Raw genomic sequence first — 19,959 nt, forward strand, 5'->3', positions numbered from 1 at the left:
GGTGTTGTCCATAAGGCATCACTAGAAGCAAAGCCCACATTTTCCTACACATAATATTGTCTGCAATGTTCTTCAATAACTACAATAATTCAGTCTCAGCTAAACATCTCCTTTGCTTTTCATGATTTGGGATATTATCAAGTTCTCATTACATGTGATTAAAATAAACAAATAAGTTGGAAAGCAGGAAGTCTGCAATAAAATCATGTCAGTGGTTCCAAATGCATTCTACCATGAATGGTTAGGATACCTTTTTGTGCATTCCAGAACTGTTACCCTTATATCCCCAGAATGACATACACAATGAACAAAAATACTTCTTTAATCTTGCGAGTATCACTCATTTAGGCATCCTCTTAGACAAATAACGAAACTTAAATTTCTTGGTCTGTTCGTTTCAATCTCTCATTGGAACAGTATTTAGCATCTACCTACCATGTACAGAACACTGTGCTGGATCCTGGAGGTATAAAGACGGAAGGGTGACTATCCTTTCTGTCAAGAATCTTTTGGTCCAATAGAGAAGACAACATATACGCATATAAGACTTTACAGGGGAGGGACAAAATGAGTCAGAGGAACTTTTGAGAGTGGGTCATAAGCAGCTGAGAGATCTTCAGAAAATAGCAGAGGAGGGGAGTCTTGAGCTGGGGAAAGAGGGAGGGCCCATGAGAAACAGAGGACATCCCATGCAAAGGCCCAGAGAAAGGAGAGGGAAGGTGGGAAGCGAACGTGGCATGTGGGGAGTAGCAAAGAATTACAGTGTATAGTGCAGTAGGGCAGTGTATAAGGAGACTGGACAGGTGGGAAAGGATAGGATTCAAGGAGCTGTAAATGCCAAACAGAGGAGGTAAGGCCCCTGGAGTTTACTGATTAGAGTCAGACTTGTACTTTAGGAAAGGGGACTTGTACTTTTGGCAAAGGTAAGGAAATTGGATTGGCCAAGGGAGAGGAATGAAACACAAGTTTATCCTTCACTAAATAAATAAATACATGGGATAGCTGGGTAGCTCAGTGGATAGAGTGGTGGATCTGGAGTCAGGAAGCTCTGAGTTCATATCCAGCCTCAGACACTTACTAGCTATGTGACCCTGGGCAAGTCACTTAACTTCTATTTGTCTTAATCCACTAGAGAAGGAAATGGCAAAATACTCCTGTATTTTTGCCAAGAAAATCCCATGAATAGTAGGGTCCATGGGGTGATGAAGAGTTGGGTATGACCGAACAACCAAACACACAAATAGACAGAATCAAGCATATCACTATAACACATATGTTTACAGAATGTACTCATATGATTGATATGCCACATCATATACTGGTAAGAAACAGCATGGCATTTGGGAGAGAAAGCTGCCCTCATAGACAAGTAGAACAAGTAGTCAAGTCCTGCCTTTGACACTTAGGGAGAAGTGGTTCTGGCACAGTTCTTGGCTTCTTGGTATCTGAGGTAGTTCTAAGACTGTAAGCTGCAGAGAAGGTACTGGTCTGCATTAGCAGAGGGAATTTTATTACTACGAGTTCTCTATCCTAATGAATTTATAGGTCCATTGCAAAATAAAATTATATAATCATGTTATATGAGTTACAAAACAAAATACTCTCTAAGGAGTAAGAAGGAAGTTGCCACATTCCCCTAGTAACAATTTTGAGCATCTTTCTATGTGGCTCTTAATAGATTGGATTTCTGACAGAATTTAGGTATCCATTAGAATGTAAGATCTTTATGAGCTGGGACTTTTTCACTTATGTCTTTGTATATCCTTAGTACTTAGCACAATGCCTAGCATTTAGAAAACTCTTCATAAATGCTTGTTGATTGACTGATCAGTCTTTTATCCTCTGAAAATCTTACATAAGGAGATTTTATCAAAAAGGAACTGCCAAAATGTCTTGTAATTTTAAAACTTGGCAAAAGTAAATTTGAGAACATTTAGCCATTTGATTGTACCTCTTGAATTATTCTTGATCAATATCTTGTAGTCTTTGAAGCAAAGTGATGCTAACAAAAAACCAAACAGCAAATACGTTGAGAACCTATAACATGCTCTATGCTAGGCAGTATATATTTTCCACCTTTTTAGATAGGAAATTATGCTCCTCTCTTTATCACGGGCTAGGACAAATCACTACTTTCATTTTGAAACTATGTACATTCCATTTATCCTTCAAGACCCAGTTAAAATCTCTTGCTCCATGAATTATGCTTCTTTATATATCCTTACAACACCCAGTATAATTATTTGCACACAGCAGACATGTAAACATTTCTAAATTACTGTAATTTCCCCATTTTATTTTAATGATAAAAAAGTGGGGAAGGGAAGGGAAGGATTTTGAAGCAGAAAAAAATATTGATTTATTGAAGTAAAAAACAGCACTTATCGAAGATTCCTCAGTGCATTCATTTAAATATTATTAACTCGGTTCTCAGATTTCTTTTTAATATTGTGAAATCCAACATGCAAGTGAAAAGGACTTTGGACTGGTAGCTTGGTTTCCAAAGAAAGCTCAAAAGGTACTCTGAAGCACTCCACACCTGATCTTACCTTATCACAGAAGACTTTAATCTGACAATAGGCCCTGTGAACAGGTTTGTTGCTTCGATTATTGTAGCTGTACGTGTCAATCTGAATGTTAAGGGGCAGCCCCTTCACACCCTTTTGAGAGGAGAAATCTGTGCTTAAGCAGTTCACAGAGATGAAAACCTACAAAAAGAAGGAAAAGTTCCATAAAGAACAAGTCAAATATAAAATTACACAGTCACAATTAGAAAAGCTTACTGATAGGTCAAGCCACAATAGAATTAATTTCACTGACATACCTAGGAAAGTTAATTTTAAATTAAAGAACTGTGCCTCATTAGCTTTCTACAAAGCATCTTTAAAAATATGGGGGCGAGAATTTTTAAAAATTAGCATTAATATATTCATTGGTCAAAGAAATGACAGAAGAGAAAAGGAAAAATTCCAAGTGGTTCTGCATACCACTACTTCTGTCCTTCAGGCTAGATATTGTTGATTAGGTCAGTTGGGTTAAGCTTCTTTCATCACCTGGTGAGTATCCAATAGAACAGTCTTTAAAAGGGTACCCAAATGAAGGCACATCTGAGTTCTAGTAGCAATTTAAATAGTCATCTCTTTGGCATCCATCACTAGCTTCTCCATGCCTAATGTTCTCTTTTTTAAAAAAGAAAATGGCAGCCACAGCACTTTCCACCTTCTTCCCAACTAGCCAAAAGCCCTATAGAAATGATGTTTTCATGTGGCTCCTATAGTGAATGAGAAATGAGGTCTTACGTATCAGTGGGAGTTAGGTATAACCAGTATTATCAATGAGTGCACTTCCCAATAAGGGCAACTAGGTGATGCAGTGGATAGAGTTACAGGTCTGCTGTCAGGAAGACTCATCTTCTGAGTTCAAATCTAGCCTCAGACACGTACTAGCTGGGCAAGTCACTTAACCCTGCTTGCCTCAGTTTCCTCATCTGCAAAATGAGCGGGAGAAGGAAATGGCAAACTATGCCAGGATGTTTACCAAGAAAATGGGGTCACAAAATGTTGGACATGACTGAAACAACTGAACGACAACAAGAGTACTTGCCATTTCTTTTGTTGTCACTTTAGCAGAAATAGGTATTAAAGAATTCTCAAAATAGATAAAAATAGTCAAATCCATTATTTTGTTGCCAAAATATATCTATAAAGACTCTTACTCCTTACATATTTATGGGTTGGTCATAAAATGTATTCAACTTTTTTTAAAAAAAAATTCATTTATATTTTATGTATTTACCACTTTGGGAGTAAGGGATAGAAGAGCAGGATAATGAGTTTTACAAAGTTTCTAGTGTATGGCAAAAAGTATCGCTTTCATTTATTTCAAATTTATATCATTTAAATTTTTTTAAAGGGTGCCCCCTTGAATTGTCACAGTATTTTGGAATTTGTGAATTGTCGCAGTATTTTGGAATTTCTGAATTATATCTATATTCACCTTACCTATGCTGTTTGTTGACTTTTATCATGTCCCACTTTGCTTTTGCCTTTCCAGACAAGACTGAAAAATCCTCTTTCCTTCTTCCTTTCTCTTGAAAAAAATCCCTTTCTAGATCTTCCCTAATTCCAAGATATCCTTGAAGCATAGAAAATCATTTTTAAAGGTAGGATAAGGCTTTATAGCTTTGTTATCAATACCCTTTTATGATAGCAAATGCCAGTCAGAAGCTGAACTACGCATAGTCCAAGTTCTTAGGGAACAATCTATCATGACTCAAAGCCTTTCATATATATCGAGATATACATGAATCACATATATCTACATATAAATATGTGTGCATGTATATGTATAGGTATGTATGTGTACATGTACATATGTGTATACATATTTGTCATTGCAAAAAATTAAAGATTTAAAAAATCCCACCTAACTAATATTCTCCCCATTGATGCTATGGAACTGGGAATAACGAACATGACAATCTCAGAAGAATTAAAAATACAATAAACCAAAATGCAACAGAAACCTGCATGTTAGGTATAAATAAACTGTGGGATGTTTCCAATGACAGCTTATTCACGAGAACCAGCATGAAAGATGTTACTGAGAACATCTAAGCACAGAAAAGTACAAAGACCAGTTAAAGCCTGAAAAGACAACATGTGTACCTTTTGATTTTCATATCGGCATTCTAAAGACACCAAAATAACAAGACCTTAATAAGCAAATTCCATAGTTTTTCTATGGAGAATTTTTGAAAAAAATAAGGAAAATAATTTGGATTCTTATCACTTTGCACTCGCAATGGCATGGAAACTCAAGTGAAAATGACATAACAATAGTCTGGTAACAATTGAGACCATGTAATTAATGGCTCCTCATAAACCAAACACCCCCCTCTCATGGTAGCTCTAACAACATGGATATGAAATCTTCTAGACAACTGAACAGCACCATGAAAAAGTAAAAGAAAACCTTTCAAAACACGTGCTAAGCCAGTCCTGCACAACATAAGGCCCGCAGCCCATGGGTCACAAAGGATTTTGGGCAGCCAGCAAAAACTGAAGAGCATGGAAAATAGGCCTGCACAACAACTGCCGGTGGACTGTATGTTGTGCAGGCCTGTGACATGCTGAAGGAACATGAATCCGTGTTATCTGTAACTAGACCTTAATGAGTTGAGGGAGAGTTTTCCAATCTACAGTGCAAACTCTGATGGGGATGTTTAAAGCAATAACCAGAAGTATTAAAATACAATTCCCACATAAATAGATCACCCTTTCTTAATGAAGAAGTTAAGATCAAAGTCAACCAAAGTAAGACTAATGGGGTGAATCAAGTCTAGAATATTAGTGGGAGTTAGTTACAATCTCTATTAATAACCAGTGTACTTGACATTTCTTTTGTTTTCACTTTAGGAGATGTAGAAACAAAGGAATTACCATAATAAGTAAAACTCACCGTATAAATGACTGAATATAACACAGATTGTTTAATATGCTATGCACAAACTCAACAGGGTGTTGCATACACTGTCATGACCCACTTTATATTTTTTGATTTATTATTTATATGAACTTATGAAGTATATAAAGATATATTTGCTTCTTAGAATTTTGTAACTGCAAGTGCTATCCATATACATATTAATACATTGTTCTATTAATAATTAAGGCTTTTTTCCCTTTTGTTAATATCTTTTCTCCCCTATAAAACACGAGCTAGCATTCATATGCTGAGTTGGCACAGAATGCCTAAGGAAAAAAGTTATAAATGACCCTTTCAGAAGGCTTCGGATCCTTGCTTGAGAGGACATCTTAAAATCACACTCTGGGCAATGGCTAAGCAATTAAAAGGAAAATCTTTTGGGGAAGACTCTTGTCCATATTGATTGGCCAACATACTATAGACTTCTGGAGTTGTCATTGCTTCTCATTCTTTTTTGCTTTCAGCCCCAAATCCAGTCAAGTAGGTCTTACCTCAATTTCTTCAATTATCACTTCATACATGAGTGTTAACTGACTGCTAGAAGATTAGGAAACATTCCAATTCCACATCCTTATCTCCCAAAAGGTTGCTCTGAAAGTGGAGGTAACAGATGAAACCTTACTCTACACTAATCACCATCTTAGCATCCCCTAAAATAGGAGAATATCCCTAAAACATGTCAGAGATGAAACTTTTCCTGTACAAACGGGGGAAGCTGAGAAGTCATCTGTGGCAGATTATTTATTTTGTTATTTTGCCACATCACCTCCTACCCCAGTCTGGTTGTAGATTGGAAGGGCTACTGTCCTCTCCACTCCTGTCTCCAGATGGCATTAAAGTTCATTTTTACATGAAAGTCTTATCCTTTTCCCTTCAACAGCAGAGAAACTGAGCTACCACATGAGCCCTCATTCTGAAAGGCACTTACTGCTAAATATAGGAATTGAAATGTGTAGCAGAATTTATTATATATCCTTCTTTGAAAATTTCTCAAACTCACAAAGAAAGCCCTCATTCAAACTGCTACAATGAATAACCCTAATACTTTATATAAGTGGGATCTGTCACTGTCCGCTGACTTAGGCTCATGTCAGAGATGGTTTATCATGCTGTTTGCTCTATTTTCATGTGAAGTGTGTAAGAAAACTCACAATTAAACAATCTTTGTGCAGAAATGAAAAGTACAAAAAAACTGTTATATTTTACCACATATATGGCATATACCATACATTCTGGTAAGTACAATAAGCTGAGGTTTTTTAACCACAATTTTAAAAAATAAAAATAATGCTACAATTATCTTCTTAAGGGTAGGATAATGTGCAGAATATGTTGGCAAGAGAAAAACTTTTTCCAGAGAATGCTTTTAATAAGCAAAACCAATTTTTCTCCCCACAAAGACCTTATCTGTGTCACCAAAAGGATTACTTGCATCATTTAGGTTGCCTATAGAATTGTTAACTGTATTGGTGCTACCTACAACTACTGATATGAGCAAAATGATGTTTGGTGAGACATGGGCAAAGCAGCTTTAAATGGTTGCATTGGCAGATAACACAGTGGGAAGGAGGATTGTCCATGTGCCTGAAAACCTTTTTGATCAATTATCTGAGAAACTGAAATCTTCCTATTTTGCAATGAAAAAGAGATTGCAGCAACGTCTGTGGTTAAAGATGCTCATTTGATTACATATGTACAACATGTTGAGACTCTTAGGGAAGCTATTATTTTACAAGCATATTTCTTACAATGCCAAATGAGGAGAAAATTTCAAAATGACCAATGGATTTTTTTAAACAAACATGACATAATAGAGTTATATTGGAGTAATATGTGTAATATTAATTATGAGAGTTAAAGATCTTCCCCACCCATTAATGGGCCTGCCCATTAAGGGAAGTTTGATTAGGGGAGATTTGTTTTGTAGAAAGGCCCGCACCTTTTGTTAATTTCTAATGAGGCATTGGTTCTCAAGGTTTGTGATGCCCTCTGGCTCTGAGAAGTGTATAAATACTCTGAGGTGAGGTTTTGTTCTGGGGCTTACTCATTGGAAGTGTTTCTTGGACTCTGAGTAGCCTCTAAGGAGCTCCCCCTACTTTGAAAACCCAGGAGTTGGTGTTTTTCTCTCTCTCTGGTAACTATGTATGTATGGTCAGACAGTTGGAATCCCTGTTTGTTGGCGTTTCTACCTATAATTTCTGTTTGTATTTTCCCTGAGTTCAGGGTGCTGACTTTTCCTCCTGAATTAAGTGAATGATACATGTGCTTGATTAAGGTAGATTGTTGACCCCTCAAAAGTTGCTTTCCTTTTAGAAAGGCAGATCTAAGAACCTGTTCAGCAGGCCCTCCTGTGTATGTTGGGGTCCACACTGAGAAAGCTCAGTTCATCTCAGGACAAATTACACGCCTATATGTACTGTGTTCAAGGATTGAAGGTTGCTTTTTCCCCTCTATGACAAGCAGATTAGGCTTGTTCTGTTTAGCCTCAAAAGGAAAAATCAAAAACAATGGCCAGACCCAGAGTTTATGGCTAACACAATGGAAAACAGTCAGGATCCAAAAGAATCTTGTAGAGAACTGGACTGAATTTAATAAGATGAAATTCAACAAGGATAGATGTAAAGTAGCAAAGTTTCAGAAGTTGCAAAGACAAATTTAGACTTGAGTTGGGAAAACATTCCTAAAAATTCAAGCTATCCAAAAAGTGGAATGTTTTAGATAGCCAACTCAATAGATGATGGAATGCTTCTTCCTTTGTAGAAGTCTTCAAGCAGAAACCGAGTAACTGCTTGTCAGGTTGCTCACAGAGGGTATTTCTTTCATACATTAGTAGGACTGTATGATTCCTGAGGTTTCTTCCATCTCTCAGATTCTGTGATTCTATGACTGGTCGACAGAAACAATTTTCATCTTAAAGATTCTAATATTTTAAATACAAATGAACAAGAAACTCACTTGTTATGGACAAGTATGATATATTTGAATAGACGTGACACATTGAAACAAGCATTTGAATATGGGGATTTAATTATATTTTAGCTGTTTAACAAAACAATATTTTTTTAACTGTTAGTAACAACTTTGTGTGAGTTTAATGCCTATGACTGTTAGAAAGACAAAGAACTCATTTTTGAATAATTAATAAAGAACAGAAATTGCAATGATATTTCCTGTTTTGAGAAATTTTGTGCCAAAAAAATGAACCCAGCTATCATATTAATAATAATATTTAAGGGTGATATTTAAAGTTATAAATATTAACATAAAGAATCCCATACTTGTTACATTATTTTATTATATTTTAAGATGTATATTTATAAAATTGTAATAAATTCTTAATTTTATTTGAATAGAATCTGAGCGAAGAAAATTATTTCTACAGATTATTTTATAAAAATGTAGACATAGGCATAAGTTTTGTTTTTTTAAGGAGGTATGGGATTATTGTTACATAAAGTTGCAACTACTGGGTTGGAGGTTGTTTCAGCAATGTTCTGGTCTTTTTTAGGGATTTCCCCCAAAATGAATTAGATAATGCTTGAATAGTAGTTCAGTGCAAAGTTTGTGTTAATGATCTTAAAAAGTCACATTCCAAGTTATTGGTATTCTCTCCCCAAGTGGAATTCCTTCCATTTCATGACAAGTAATGTAAGATATCTTATCCCCTTGTTATATCTTTACGTGCATACACGTGTGCACATGCACACATGGAAGGCTAAAAGGAGTACAGTACAGTTGCATTTAACTTTGTGTAGACTCCTCCAAAACAACGATAAGTTGAACCATATTTTAAATGCCCTGGAAGAATTTAATCTTTAAAGAAACCATGAGGTGAGTATTTTGGAAAACAAATCATTGTCCAATTTTATCCTTTTTGTGATTTTTGTATTTTCACCTCTACATTTAAACGCATGGCTTCAGAGCACAATAAAATGCCAATTTCAAGGAGTTAGCGTTGGTTCAGGATTTATCTGCAGCAAGGGAGCACCATCTAGTGGGTATTATTGGCATTACAGCTTCCTAAGTACTGTGAAGTTTTATGGTCCAGGTTCAGGGAGTCTTAAGGAAGATTGTCAATTACTTGTCAAATAATTTCTTGAGCTTTGAATGTCAGCAGCAAAACAATATCTTTGGATGACACTGGCATGCCTAAGGATTGGATATGAAGGGACAAAACCAGAGAGAGAATTAGAAAGAAATGGAGGGGGGAGAAAAGTAGATGGGGTGAAGAAAGACCCGAGTTCAAATCCCCCACGTCTGTCATTGTTACCAATGTGAATTTGGGCAGATCCCTCACCTCTGTTGGTCTTAGTTTCCTCATCTATAAAAGGATGTAATTAGACTAAATGGTCTCTAAGGTCCTTTCTTCTCCCTAAATTTATGGCCCTAAAATACTATGAAGAAAGTGGGGAGGAAGCAGAATAGTTTACTTTCCTAATAATGCTTGACGTGGTTCAATAGAATAGGTTTCTCAACTACATCTCCACTTTGACTTTCATAAATTACAGAACTGGAAGGGACCTTAGAGATAATTTGATTTAATTCCTTCATCTTGCAGATGAGAAAACCAGAGCCATGATCTAGTCCAGGGGTGGGGAAGTGGTGTGGCCTCGAGGTCCTCAAGTGTAGCCCTTTGATGGAATCCCAAAGGATCTGTTCTGTGAAGTTTGGATTCCATCAAAAGGCTGAAGCATTCCCTCTTCCCAATATCTTTTTGTAAACCAGAGTTAAGGATGCAGGCTGTAGTTGAAGATCAGACTTAGAGAAAGGGAGTGGGGAGGAAAGCAGGGAAGGAAAACTTAAGACTTGTGTCGACTGCTCATCTGCATTATATAACAGGTATGCGTTAAAAGACTAACCAAGACAGAGCTTTGTAGTAAGAAACAACCAAACTACCCTCGGTCGATAAAGACTGTGTAGTTCACTTCCCAAACAGAATAGATTTTGCATGGGGAAAGTTAATCTTAGTCTCATCAATTCCAGAAAGCATCTGATCATATTCTTATCAGAATTTGTGGCAATCCAACACAAAGTATAGTCCTGCCTCCCCACCAATTTTGAGGTTCTGTCCAAAAAAGAAACAAGCTTTGGTCAAATCTTAGAATACAAATAAACAGAGATTTCAGAAAAGTCTTGTTCTCACCATTATTCAAAATTATTTGTGATTCACCAAGTTACAGCTTTTTTACTCCCATGACTTACATAAATTTATTTCCGAAATTGGCACATTTCTAATCATTTCATATGAAGAATATGGTAACAATCTCAATTCCTCAGCATTAACTATATCATTTTGTTATTAGCAGACTCTTGACTATCACAAGTAATACTACTGTGGAAACACTGACATAGTAGCCTGAGTGTTTGGCAGAAGGAGGGACAGGATAGGAAGAAGGCATTAAATAAGGAAAATGGAGAAAGACTTTCTGGGCATGTGCCAGAAGTATTCATGGACTCCTTGAACTTCCTCACAACTGTCTATAGCAGTTTCTTTATGGAAGGGGCAGGCAGAAAAACCATGCATAGTAGTACTGGCAGCAGGATAGATAGGAAGGCAATTTGCTCAATTTTTGAAAGGCTGGCACTGCAAATGAAGTGGCTTGCCATGCCACACAACTGCTGAAGACTGACAGTCCAGTATTTAATGGCATAAGTCTCACTTCAGGCAATAAACCAAAATGATTTTGTAAAAATAATTATTTTAATTGCCCCATGAGAATTTACAATTTAAGAAATATTTTGGCAAATCCTTTTGTAAAATTAGGTCACGTGTTGCCTAAATATACAGAAAATATAGAATCTCATTGTGCTAATTGTGGACTCTGAAGAAGAATGTAATTAAGTAAAACCAAATGTCATCTTATATTTGCTTAAATAACAGACATGAAAGACACAACCCTGGTAATCCTCTGATTAAATTTTTGTGGTTTACTTAGCCATACAAAAAAGGGAAGATGTGTGCTCATCACTCAGCACTATCACTGAGGATACCTCCTATAGATTACAAATGGAATAGGGATTAACTCTAGATGATGAGGCCCTTTAGATACTACTATTGAGGATGACATTTTGGTAATTGCAATAATCCCCACAACACTTCAAAGCTTCCTAAACAAAATCCATAAGATCTTGTTTGGCCTAAATATCTATAAAAGAAAACTTAAGGGGTGAAGAAAACCTATGATCCAGATGATAACATACAGTTAAATTAATTTCTTAGAGAGTTGGTAAATCAGTAGTACAACCACCTTGGACAGACAGTACAAATAGACAATAATCTGGGCCCAGAATAGAAGCCAAAGAATCTAACCAGAATAGATTCACTTTGGAAAATCATGCGATGTTTTTGAAACACTATGCTTCTCCCTAAAACAAAGGCCGTCTTTTTATCATCAGTATTCTTCTAGGGATTCTGTATTCTGTGAAGCACAGAATCAAAATGAATTCACATATGAATTAAAAGGACAAAAAGAGGCATAAGATGTATGCAAGTCAAGCAACTTATTACTGCGAAGGAATGCACAGAAGAGGAGCATGGAGGATGTCATGAGACATTCAGCTACATGACCAGTAAAAGACATGAGCAGGTAATATAGCATGGGAAGCCACCAAGCTATTTAAGTACCAAAGTTCTCTAAGATTCCTTCCAACTCAGGGGCTATGGGAAAACAGACTCACTGATGCACTGTTAGTGGAGCTGTGAATTAGTCAGCCATTCTGGAAAGCAATCAGAAACTATCCCCAACCCAGATTACTAATCAAACCATAATTTATCCCCTTTCCTTTCTTTTGTACTCTGCATGAAACATCCTCAAAGCTTTTGATCCAGCTATACCACTACCCATCTCCTGATAGAGAGGTAACAGAATAAACACTCAAAATGAGATGCATTTGGGCATGTGAAATATGGGAATGTTTTACTTGAATTGGCATATTTTCATATAGATTTGGGGTTTTTTGTGGTACAGAAGGGAGGTAGAAAGGAGAAAAATAAGTGCTTGATCATTGAAAAAAATTAAATTCTGTTCCAACTCTAAAATTCTTTAATTCTGTTAGTGCCTTGTTGTAAAAAGCTCAAGCATTATTTATTTTTTTTTTGCTATTATGTACAATACATTGGGAGACAAATTAAATTCAAAGACAATAAGCAAAGAAGACTTACTTTAGATAAGGATTGGTTGGCTGGAAAAACAAGCAACCTTTTCATCATATTTAGAGTTAATAGCAAAAATCACTGAGCAATTTTAGGGTAAATCCTAATATTTCAAACAGAATTACCACTAAGAATGAAAAATATTACATGATTAGATGAAGGTAATGGACTTTAACATATCTTCCAATCTCTCCTCTCTATGCTAAACCAGCTGGTGTTCTCTGAACTCAGCACTTCACCTCCTACCTCCCTGTCTTCTGAGCAGGCTGCCTCTCAGGCTCGTAATACATTCCCTCTCCTCACATCTGCATCTTAGAATGCGTAGCTTCAAGACTCAACTCATTAACCATCTCCTACGAGAAGCTGTTTGTTACCCCCTTACTTGTCAGTACTTTCTTGGCTAGTTCTGGGGGTCTTCAAGCCCTTGGTTCTTCCAAGGTGGCATGATCCAGTTCCACACCACATACTATATTAAATAATCTATTAGTTGGCAGAAACCACTAGGCTCAGCACTGCATATGCATCCATCTGGTAGCCAGGGTTTGTATTTAGGGAAATGGCATTCTTCTGGCAAAAGTACCAAGAGGAAGAGAAGGCATAAAAGGCACCACAAATGTAATCTTAGATTTATCTGAGAAGAAATAGGAATTAGTCTTCTCGGTAGACAATCACTGAATATACTTTGAAATAGTATGCCACATCCCAAACAGGACAAAATCTTAGGTAAAATCAGTCAGTGTCCACAGGCTATAAAATGGAGACATTCAATCCATTTCTCATATTTTAGAGAAATAGTTTCTGTAGATGTAAACACAAACAAAATACCAACAACCTTTCTTACAAAGTGTTAGAATGCAGGAATGTTGGGATTTTAAAAGGAAGATGAATTTTTCTCTCTCCTCATTCCCCCTTCTCCTACAAAAAAAAAAATTCTTATTTGTTTAGTCTGAGAATTAACTCCGTGATAACCGACCCAGTGTAAAGAGATGTCCCAGACGCATACAGGAATAGTACATGAATTGATTCTCAGACTCCTCTCTGTAAAGTTTTTCTTTATTTTCCAAATAGGTTTGAATCTTACATCTGTTGGGTTTCTGGCTTTTGTTTTAACTTGAAGTGTTATAACTTAGGGGTACTGGTCTTTTCCTGACCTGCTGGGCTATCTAGATTTCCCCAGTTTTCTTGGTTCAAGCAAAAATTTAAAAAATAGATAAAAAACCCCTTCTTCCCTTAATTCCACCATTGTTAATCATTTGCAAATAACACTACAGATGACCAAGGAGGAACAGATGACAGCTAAAACTACAGTTGGCAGCCCACCAGATTTGTGGTTTGGCCTATTAGGGAGTAAAGAAACCCTATAGGAAAGGAGTCTAGGGCTTAATTAGGAATACTGTCTCCCTTACCAAATGGGGTTGGGTTTTTTTTTTTACACCTCCTTGCACAATTTCCTATAAAAATGAAAAATAACTATTTAAGAGTGTTAAATGTTTCTTTTCTTCTAGTTTCAAGATTTCTTTACCACATTTGACAGCAACCCTGAATTCAGTCATAAAATACCAAGATTGAAAATCACATAAGATGAGCAAGTAACTCACTTAGTCCCCACCCCTAAAATTACTAGAAGAAGAAAAAAAAAAACTAACCACAAAAAATAGCTGCTAAACAGGCCAAAGATGCTCTGCTGGATTCCTCTTCAAACGTCCAACCCATTTTTCTAAGTCTAGTTCCTCATTCTTGGCCGTGAATTAATGTACTCACTATTTTTCAAAAGATTTAATTTTATTTCTCAAGGCTTGGTTTGAAAAAGAGAAGAAATTTTAAAAGGTATATAAATGTGGTTTACTTTCTCATAGCATTAACTTTTATAAAATTTATGATACCAAGTGCTCGCTAACCCAGAAACCAACAAGAAATAAGATCTTGAACTAATTTATAATGATCGTTCCAGGAAGCATGACAAAAGCCACACAATAGCTCTTACAATTGGTTGTTTTCTCCGATGTTATTTCTCAAAAAGGAAAGGAGAAATAGGGGAAAAGGAGAAGGAAGAATTATATCTAAAACATCCATCAGAGCTACAAACTTATTTCCTTGAAAATAAAGTAAAAGTTTCTAAGTATAAGTCTCATGTACTCAATTCAATCTTTTGAAGCACTATCTTTAGCTCCATATATGATAGCACATGGGACTTTTTCAGTCTGGTTCTAAGCACCGTCAAATATGTGAATTTATACATGTCAGTTATTTTTTGTGCCTCAATTTACCCACAGGGGAAATTACAGAAATACTTTCCACCCACCTAATTCACAGAGAGAAAGCATTCTTCAGAACAAAGGTACTATGTAAACATCACGTAGTATTATTAGTAGTTGAGTCAGAAGGCTAAATTATTAAGCTTCCTCATGAGCACACTATAATCAGCATTTTCATTAGTTCCTGAAAATACTCCATGCCTTTCAGACTAAACACAACTTTAAAAAGATGATTTGTTTTTTAAATTCACTGACATTCTGTGCAAAACCCAATCTAACACATCCCTGTTTCAATAGGTTCTTTATTGTCTTCTATTGAAAAAAATATAGGTCAACTGTGTATTAGGTTTCTGTAACTGAGGTATTTATGATTGTTTTGATAAGAAATGAAAAATTAAATCTATACAAAGAAGAACTGATGACAAAATAAATATTCTGTGTATGAGAATAAATGAGAACTCATAAGATTTTATTTAATAAGGACACAAAACTAAGGAAAGAGCTCAGAATTGGGAACCATAGGCCTAGGTTTGAATGGCAAGTCTGCTATTCACTCCCTGTGTGACCTTGGGTAAATCATTTCCCCGTTCCAGGCCTCAGTTTTCTCATCTATAAAATGAGAGGATTTGGCAGATGACTTCTGAGGTCCCTACCAGCTCTAAATCTTTGTTCCTGTGACTATCATCTTAGTAGCTGGAGGAGAGTTGCTACGATGATTGAATGAGATAATATAGGTAACATTATATGGTGTAAGGGTTGAGTTGTGTCTGACTCTTCGTGAACCCGTTTGGGGTTTTTTGGCAAAGATACTGGAGTGGCTTGCCATTTTCTCCTTCAGCTCATTTTACAGATGAGGAACTGGGGCAAACAGGGTTAAGAGACTTCCCCACGGCCACAGAGCTCAAAGATGTCTGAAGGAAGATTTGAACTCAGGAAGATGATTCTTCCTAAGCCTGGAGCTCTATCCTTTGTGCCACCTCATTGCCCCAACATCATATAACTGTGAACTATATTATTAAAGAAAAAAAAAAACCCTACAAACATTTAGCTACTGATAATGATAAAAAGAAAAAATAGACATAATAAAATTCAAATCATATAAAAGTTTTATTTTAGAAACTGTTTCAGTTTCTCCTCAAACTTTAACAAAGCAAAACACAAACACATTAACCAACAGTCAAAGGAAAAGAAAAAAACTAATAGAAAATTAGAATCTTAAAACTGGGAGTTTAAAACTTTCTCATTTTACAGATAAGGAAACTGAGACCAAGCAACGAGAGACTTGCCCAAGGATTCTCAGTGGCAGGACTCCTAATCAACATTCTGCTTAGTTTTGGCGAAGACAAATAAATAAATGGTCAAAAGCAGGTATAAGAATTAAGAAAATAATTAATCCTCAAATAGTGATCAGTACCTGAATTCCTGCATGTGTTGTGACCATAGTTTCTACAACAACAAATTCCTCAATAGCTCAACACCTAACAAAGTCCAAATTCCTTTACTAGGCATTCAAAGTTCTCCAGAATCTGATCCCAACCTAGCTTTTCCAATTTTATCTTTTATTTTCCCTCCAACTTAGCACCTACAGTGCTTAGCACAATGTTGGCCACATAGTAGGGGTTTAATAAATGTTTATTGAATTCAATTGAGCTGAATATCCCACACTCTTGCCAAACTGAACCATTCACTATTTACCAGATACAACTTCCTATCTTCTGCTTTGTAGATCCGCCCCTACTACTCCATTGGTTGGAAACCCACCATTTATATCTCCTACCTATCCTTCAAATCTCAGCTTAAATTCTGTAACCTCTATAAAGCTTTCCTTAGTCTCCCTAGCTGGAGGTGATATCTTTCCTCCTGAAACTCCTCTAACTCAATGATTGTACTCCTCTTAAGATCCTTACCGCAATCTTCCTTGTTAACCATAGGTATGTACATGTTTTTTCTCATTTATTACATTGTAAGCTCTTTGATCCTCCAGACTGTGTATTCTTGAGAGGCTAGCAAATAGAGAGATAATAGCAGGTTTACAAAGCACTTTGCATACATTAGGAGAACAACCCTATGAGGCAGAGGTTACAGGTATTACTATCCTCATTTTACGGATGAGTAACCTAAGGTTCAGTTAAGTGACTTACCCATGTCCCACAGCTAGTAAGTGCCAAAAGCAGGTCCTTTTACTCCAGGTCCATTATTCATTTCTACAACCCCCTATTGCCATTACAGGAGTCATTAAGCAGACGCAAAATAGTTATTGAAAGAACGATTTGTGCACACTCAGTTGGCTTGTTCACTTCTGAAACAATTGTGGTAGGGTTCAGGGCTAACCTTGGCCTCTTAGGCTTGCCCTGCTGCAGCAGAAATATTAATGAATATAAATAATCACATTTCATGGAATATGACTTGACCTGCTCATGCTATGGCCAAATTTAGGATGGAAATTTCTACAGTAGTTTAGTGGTTTTTATGATAAGAATAGCTGCAACTTATTATAGCATTTTCATTATAAAAGGTAGCATCATATAATAACTATGGACTGTTCGTAGAATCAGGAGCCTCTGGGGTTCAAGCCTGGATTCTGACACTGTGGGACCTTAGTTTCCTCACCTCAAAAGGGAATGATAATACTTGTCTTACCCTCCTCACAAGGTTGTTGAGGCAAGTACCTTGAAAACTCTGAAGCACTATATAAATAGGAACTATTATTTCACATACACTTTATTGGAGAACTAGCTATATGACATCAAGCAAGGACTTAGCTTCCTTATCCGTAAAATGGGGCTGATAATATGTGTAATATCTACCTAAAGATAATATTAAAACACATATCAAGCACTTTGCAAACATTAAAGCACTATGTGAATGGGCAAGTTATCTCATTTACATTTTCTTTAATTTCTTTAAAGTTTATTTTTTAAGAAATAAGTATTTTTCTTACTGTCCTTCCCACTACCTCTACCCCCAAAGTAAGCAATTTTAGAAGGAATAAAAGCCCTCACAATAAAGTCATATAGTTTAGCAAAACACATTTCTACATTAATCATGGCCCCAAAACTATGTCTCTCTAAATTGTGAGCCAATTCCCTCTCTGTCAGGAGGTGAGGGGCATATTTCATCTTCATTCTTTTGGACTCATGGTTTACCATTGCATTGATCAGATACTAATGTCTTTCGAAGTTATTTTTCTCTATAATAAACCTTTTAATTTCTACTCTCTTTGCTCTGCATCAGTTCAGAGAAGTCTTACCAAGCTTCCTCTAAAACTGTTCATTTCTCATGGCACAATCATATTCCAATAGATTCTTATACTACAATTTCTTTCTTAATTTCCCCAACAGAAACACTTCTTTATTCTCTAATTTTTGACTAACATAAAAAGAACTGCTTTCCCCAATTGATAAATGGTCAAAGGATATGAACAGGCAATTTTCAGAGGAAGAAATTAAACCTATCTATAATCATATGAAAAAATGCTCTAAATCACTATTGGTTAGAGAGATGCAAATCAAAACAACTCTGAGGTACCACATCACACCTATAAGATTGGCAAACATGACAGAACAAGAAAATGATAAATGCTGGAGAGGATGTGGGAGAGTTGGAACACTAATTCATTGTTGGTGGAGCTGCGAGCGCATCCAACCATTCTGGAGAGCAATTTGGAACTATGCCCAAAGGGCTACAAAAATGTGCATACCCTTTGACCCAGCAATATCGCTACTAGGACTATATCCCCAAGAGATCATAAAAATGGGAAAGGGTCCCACATGTACAAAAATATTTATAGCAGCACTCTATGTAGTTGCCAAAAACTGGAAGTCAAGGGGATGTCCATCAATTGGGGAATGGCTGAATAAATTATGGTATATGAATGTAATGGAGTACTATTGTGCCATAAGAAATGATGAACAAGAAGACTTCAGAGAGGCCTGGAAGGACTTATATGACCTGATGCTGAGTGAAAGGAGCAGAACCAGAAGAACTTTATGCACAGCAACAACCACAGTGTGTGAGAGTTTTTTCTGGTAGACTTAGATTTTTGTAATAACACAAGAACTTCTTACCAAAAAAAAAAAAAAATCCCAATGGAGGATCTCAAGGCAAAATGCCTGCCACACTCAGAGAGAGAAATATGGAAGTCACTCACATATTGTAGCAGATCATGTTTGTGTATGTGTATGTGTTTGTGTATCATGTTCTGATTTGTTATACGATTTCTTTCATTTATCTTAGTCTGACTACATAGCATGACTATAGTGAAAATATACTCAATAGGAAAGTATATGTAGAATCTATACAGAATTGTATGCAGTCATGGGGAGGGAGGGGGGTAGTGGGGGGTAGGTGGGGGGGATAAAATCACAATTGTATGGCAATGATTGTTAAACATTACAAAATAAAAAAAAAAAGAACTGCTATAGATATTTTTGAAGTATAAAGCCATTTTTCTCTTCCTTTGTGCTATAAGCCTCATAATGGTACAGTTGGGTCATAGGATACACAGAGTTTTTGAGTGTAGTTCACATTGCTTTCCAGAACGTCTGGACCAATTCACAATTCCACCCACTATGCATTAGTATACTTGTTTGCCCTCCAAATTTTGTCCTTTTCCTCTTTTGTCATCATTACTATCTCAATTACTTCCCAAGATGCACCAGAGTTACCTATTCTTCATTTACCTGCAAAGGCAGGGGTATGATCAATGATCTTTTCCACCCTTTGAATTTGGAAGGATAGTCCCTTGCTTGTAGGCTCAGCTGCTTTTTATAGAAATGGTACTGCCTGTGACTGCCTCTAAGAGTCATAGTCTCCTATATTTGCTGAAGACAATTCACCTTACTTCTGAAAGCTCCAATTTTGTTGGTCTGTGTGCTACTGTTTTTTTTCTCTGCAATTCACAATTCCTGGACTTCAGTATGTCAAAGTGTTTCTCCTGACCAGCCCCTTTATATAACTGTCCCATTTTTACCTCACACTGTTAGAATGGAAAAAAAATATACAAAAAAATTTAAACAAAAGCATTTCAGATATGTGAACTGTCAGAATAAACAGATCCTACGA

The 19,959-nt window shown here is 36.3% G+C and overlaps 1 protein-coding gene across 5 annotated transcripts in view; it reads right to left on the reverse strand.

Moving 5' to 3' along the window:
- GRHL1 (grainyhead like transcription factor 1) overlaps window positions 1-19,959 on the reverse strand; it is a 74,793-nt gene that overhangs the window by 24,815 nt on the left and 30,019 nt on the right. For all 5 annotated transcript variants that reach the window (XM_072634241.1, XM_072634239.1, XM_072634242.1 and 2 more), the window contains exon 9: window positions 2,550-2,708. In XM_072634241.1, coding sequence (XP_072490342.1) covers window positions 2,550-2,708 — 159 coding nt within the window. The remainder of the gene's footprint in view (window positions 1-2,549; window positions 2,709-19,959) is intronic.

This window comes from Notamacropus eugenii, chromosome 1, assembly GCF_028372415.1.
Source record: "Notamacropus eugenii isolate mMacEug1 chromosome 1, mMacEug1.pri_v2, whole genome shotgun sequence".
Classification (NCBI taxonomy): domain Eukaryota; kingdom Metazoa; phylum Chordata; class Mammalia; order Diprotodontia; family Macropodidae; genus Notamacropus; species Notamacropus eugenii.